Source organism: Physeter macrocephalus, chromosome 8, assembly GCF_002837175.3.
Source record: "Physeter macrocephalus isolate SW-GA chromosome 8, ASM283717v5, whole genome shotgun sequence".
In the NCBI taxonomy this organism is placed as follows: domain Eukaryota; kingdom Metazoa; phylum Chordata; class Mammalia; order Artiodactyla; family Physeteridae; genus Physeter; species Physeter macrocephalus.
Genome location: NC_041221.1, coordinates 59609681 through 59615314, shown reverse-complemented (window position 1 = coordinate 59615314; position 5634 = coordinate 59609681). Strand labels below are relative to the sequence as shown.

The 5634-nt window shown below is 33.2% G+C and overlaps 1 protein-coding gene across 1 annotated transcript in view; it reads left to right on the top strand.

Moving 5' to 3' along the window:
* The window catches only part of SLC38A9 (solute carrier family 38 member 9), a 109590-nt gene that overhangs the window by 41414 nt on the left and 62542 nt on the right, over positions 1–5634 (top strand). The window contains exon 7 of the mRNA XM_055086888.1: positions 1678–1848. Coding sequence (XP_054942863.1) covers positions 1678–1848 — 171 coding nt within the window. The remainder of the gene's footprint in view (positions 1–1677; positions 1849–5634) is intronic.

The following is a 5634-nucleotide window of genomic DNA, read 5'->3' as shown; positions in this document are numbered from 1 at the left end:
GGCCATGGCTCACGGGACCAGCCGCTCCGCGGCATGTGGGATCCTTCCATACCGGGGCGCGAACCCGGTTCCCCTGCATCGGCAGGCGGACGCGCAACCTCTGCGCCACCAGGGAAGCCCCCAAAAGTTGTATTTTTAAAATAAGGTCTTTGCTAGGACTAAATTGAGAATTCTATGATTCTTATCGGTTTATGGTGACTTGTTTTGACCTATCCCTACCAAAGGATCTAAATGTTGGAATCTCCTAAAAGTAGAAATTGTAAGTATGAAAATGTGAGCAATGTGTCCTTTGTAATGAATTCTCAAAGTTGTACCAATGCGTTACCTCCACTCATTTCTATAATTTAGATCAGGGAAATACCTTTTTAGGTTTTTAGTTTAGGACCTAAATAGACATACATTATTTCATTGAATCTTAGCAAGTACGAATCAACAGACCAGGCTTTGCCTCCAGTTTTATTCTGTCTCTACTAAGCAGTGGTATATTTTCTCTTAATTGTGTTATTTAGTCATATCCCTTTCCCATGTATCCACAAGTCCCTTGGTGCTCTTATAGATATGCTAAATTCTTTATATGAGGTAGGCAGTTAGCCCTTTACCTGTTATTTTTTGTTAATTTCTTTCCTCTTCAATATTTGAATGGCTTTTGTATTGTATTAGTTTGTTTATATCTGCCTGTCTGTTCCACTGTAATTTCTATTTCTTCAGTTGATAGTAAAGGATAACCTTTCAGGTGCTATTTTTACATTGTCATCTAAATTTTCTGTTATTTAATTTTTAAATTAACTCAATTGTCTCAAATTTTTTTAAATTGAAGTATAGTTGATGTACAATATTATATAAGATACAGCTGTACAATATAGTGATTCACAATTTTTAAAATTTATATTCCATTTATAGTTATTATAAAATATTGGCCATATTCCTCATGTTACACAATATATCCTTATAGCTTATTTTATACATAATATATAGTTTGTACCTTTTATTCCTCTACTACTCTATTGCCCTTCCCCACTTCCCTAATTATCTGAAATTTAAATTGGCATGTGGTGTGAAGTATGACTCAAGAAAACTTTCCTCTATGTTATTATTAAGTATGCCAAATATTGGATAATGTCTTCTGTCCCTTATTGATGATTTTTTCTAGCCTTGGTTTATCACTTGCTTTTATTAATTATAAAATTTTATGATACTGTAATCTACTTCTCAGATTACCTGTACTATTTCATTCACCTACATTTCTTTTTATGTATTTGTTCTATAATTTTTTGTTTTTTTTTTTTTAATTGAAGTATAGTTGATTTAAAATGTTGTATTAATTTCTGCTATATATAATGTTTTAATTACTGTTATTTCATAATATGGTCTAATACCTGGTGGTGGAATACCCATAATCTTTTGCTAAATGTTACCTACATTTCTTTTTATGTATTTGTTCTATAATTTTTTGTTTTGTTTTTTTTTAATTGAAGTATAGTTGATTTAAAATGTATTAATTTCTGCTATATATAATGTTTTAATTACTGTTATTTCATAATATGGTCTAATACCTGGTGGTGGAATACCCATAATCTTTTGCTAAATGTTTTGATTTAATTTGGAGAACACAAATTATGAATATGGAATATAAGATTAACATCTAATTTTATTCTTTCCCTTTTATATTTTATCTAGCATCAGTGGATACCACTACCTGGGAATATCCAGATGTCTGCAGATATTATTTTGGCTCCTTTGGGCAGTGGTCAAGTCTCCTTTGCTCCTTGGTGTCTCTCATTGGAGCAATGATAGTGTATTGGGTGCTTATGTCTAATTTTCTTTTTAATACTGGAAAGTTTATTTTTAGTAAGTATCCATATCATATGCTTTAACACAGTTACTTTCAGATACAATAACTACTATAATGTTTTCATTTCAACCTTGAATTCTGGCCTTGGGATTAATAAAGTAAAAAGTAATATTTGTAATTCTAGAAGATATACTTGATTCAGTTTGTTTTCTATGGTTATGATCTCATATATAACGTTTATGTTTACTTTTTTTTTTTTTTTTTGCGGTACGTGGGCCTCTCACTGCTGTGGCCTCTCCCGTTGTGGGGCACAGGCTCCGGACGCGCAGGCTCAGGGGACATGGCTCACGAGCCCAGCCGCTCCACAGCATGTGGGATCCTCCCGGACCGGGGCATGAACCCGTGTCCCCTGCATTGGCAGGCGGACTCCCAACCACTGTGCCACCAGGGAAGCCCCTATGTGTATGTTAATTTCCAAAAATTAATTTTTGAATAAATAATATTCCTTCAAATTCTCTAACATAAAATATTTCTAAGTTCTAACAGATGTTTTAAGCATTGCTCAGTTTTTACCACAAAATTTTAGTGTAACAGAAAAACTTATGAAGTTCCTTGGTGTTTGTTGCTAAAGAATTCAATGTGTAGAGGCTTGAAGAAACAAATTTCAGTCATGTATTTTCAAAATATTAGGATCTAAAATTAGGAAACAATAGAATAGTGGAATTTATGTGGGAAATATAATATTAAATAAGCCCTATATATTTAAAATCTAGATTTACATGAAAACCAAATTTCAAAATAAGTTCTAACATAACTACAACAGCTAATTTTCCTAAGAGCTTTTGAGAGGCAGGTGAGTGACGGAGATAAATTCTATTTTTATTTTAAACCATAAAATTAGCATTTTAATTAAGTTTTTAAATTAACAATCATTTTTATTGTATGAGAAATTATAAAATGTTTCAAACTACCAGGGAAATGCAGAGGGTAATAGAAATACCATTGTACCCACTAAATGAGTTTTCATGTCTTAACATTTTGCCATATTTACATTAGTGCTCTATTCTTACAGACCTATAAATGTAGCCCCAGGTGTACTCCTTCTCAATCTCATTTTCCTTCTTCCCTAATTTTGGTACAAAATATGGTACCTACATGTTTTTGTTATCTTACTATATAAATATATAAGCAACATACCATATTATTTTGCATGTTTTTAATCTGTATAAATGCTACTGCAACTTGCTTTTTTCTGTAATCATCTTCAATAATACATTGTTCTAGTTCAATTTAACTGCTTTATTCCATAATATGAATGTACTGTGACTTCTTTATCCATTCTCTTGCTATTTAATTTGTTTTCAGTTATGTACTTTCCTGTTACAAACAAGATTTTGTTAAACATCATTGTTTGTCTCCTTGTGTATATGTGGGACAGTTTCTTCAAACTATGTACCTATAATACAAATTGCTGGAACTTAGAATATTCACATTTTCAACCTCACTAGAAATTACGGGATTGTTCTTTATCATTCTTATACCAGGTATACTCCTGCCAGCAGTTTATGAAACTTCCCCTTGTTCCACATCCTCATCCACACTTGATATTATCAGACTTAAATTTTGCCAGTCAGGATATGGTTTAATTTGCATTTCTCCTCATAAGGAATGATCCTAGACATCTTTTCTTAATTGGACATTATATAGCTTGTTATATCCTTTGCCCATTTTTCTTTTGGATTGTTGGTCTTTTTCTTATTTATTTATAGGAACTCTTTGTAAAGTTTGGATACTAATATTTATTCATTAATATATGCAAATATCTTCCAGTTAGTGACTTACCTTCACTTTGTCTATGGTGGCTCTCTGGTTCAGAAGTTTTTCTTTTACTTTCAAATTACTCAGTCTTTTTCATTATGGTCCACAACTCTTCCACATACATTTTAGAATCAACTTGTCAAATTCCACAAAAAATTCCAATCAGGATTTGATTGAAATTGTATTGAATTTATCAGTCAGTGTACCTTAATGTATCAACCACTACCATAATTGATGTCATTAGGGTACTGAGTTTAGAATTTGATTGGCATTGCATTGGATTTATAAATGTGGACAGAATAATATCATTAGGATACTGAGTCTTACTGTCCATGATCATGGCATGGAATAGTTCTCCATTTATTTAGGTCTTTTAAAATATCTTTTAAATTTTTATTGATAAAGGTCTTACATATCTTATTTTTAGACTTATTTTATTCTCAGGACCCTAAAATATTTTTTCTTTGGTAAAGCAGTTTTAGTTTAATATTCAGATACGCATACTTTTTGTTATAGAAAATTTCAAACATGTACAAATTAAATGGAACAACATAAGGAACCTTCATGTTCCCCTCACCTGTTTTCTTTCCTTCTTAAAAAAAATTTGTTTGTTTGTTTGTTTATGGCTGCATTGGGTCTTTTTTTTAACATTTTTATTGGAGTATAATTGCTTTACAATGGTGTGTTCGTTTCTGCTGTATAACAAAGCAAATCAGCTATACATATACATATATCCCCATATCTCCTCCCTCTTGCGTCTCCCTCCCACCCTCTCTATCCCACCCTTCTAGGTGGTCACAAAGCACCGAGCTGATCTCCCTGAGCTATGTGTCTGCTTCCCACTAGCTGTCTATTTTACATTTAGTAGTATATATAAGTCCATGCTGGTCTCTCACTTCATCCCAGCTTACCCTTCCTGCTCCCTATGTCCTCAAGTCCATTCTCTACACCTGCGTCTTTATTCCTCTCCTGCTCCTACGCTCTACATAACCTTTTTTTTTTTAAGATTCCATGTATATGTGTTAGCATACAGTATTTGTTTTTCTCTTTCTGACTTACTTCACTCGTATAACAGACTCTAGATCCATCCACCTCACTACAAATAACTCAATTTCATTTCTTTTTATGGCTGAGTAATACTCCACTGTATATATGTGCCACATCTTCTTTATCCATTCATCTGTCGATGGACACTTAGGTTGTTTTCATATCTTGGCCATTGTAAATAGAGCTGCAGTGAACATTGTGGTACATCACTCTTTGAATTATGGTTTTCTCAGGGTATATACCCAGTAGTGGGATTCTGGGTTGTATGGTAGTTCTATTTTTATTTTTTTAAGGAACCTCCATACTGTTCTCCATAGTGGCTGTATCAATTTACATTCCCACCAACAGTGCAAGAAGGTTCCCCTTTCTCCACCCCCTCTCCAGCATTTATTGTTTGTAGATTTTTTGATGATGGCCATTCTGACTGGTGTGAGGTGATATCTCACTGTAGTTTTGATTTGCAGTTCTCTGATGATTAGTGATGTTGAGCATGCTTTCATGTGTTTGTTGGCAATCTGCATATCTTCTTTGGAGAAGTGTCTGTTTAGGTCTTCTGCCCATTTTTGGATTGGGTTGTTTGTTTTTTTGATATTGAGCTGCATGAACTGCTTGTAAATTTTGGAGATTAATCCGTTGTCACTTGCTTCATTTGCAAATATTTTCTCCCATTCTGAGGGTTGTCTCTTCGTCTTGTTTATGGTTTCCTTTGCTGTGCAAAAGCGTTTAAGTTTCATTAGGTCCAATTTGTTTGTTTTTATTTCCATTTCTCTAGGAGGTGGGTCAAAATGATCGTGCTGTGATATATGTCAAAGAGTGTTCTGTCTATGTTTTTCTCTAAGAGTTTTATAGTGTCTGGCCTTACATTTAGGTCTTTAATCCATTTTGAGTTTATTTTTATGTATAGTGTTAGGGAGTGTTTTAATTTCATTCTTTTACATGTAGCTGTCCAGTTTTCCCATCACCACTTATTGAAGAGA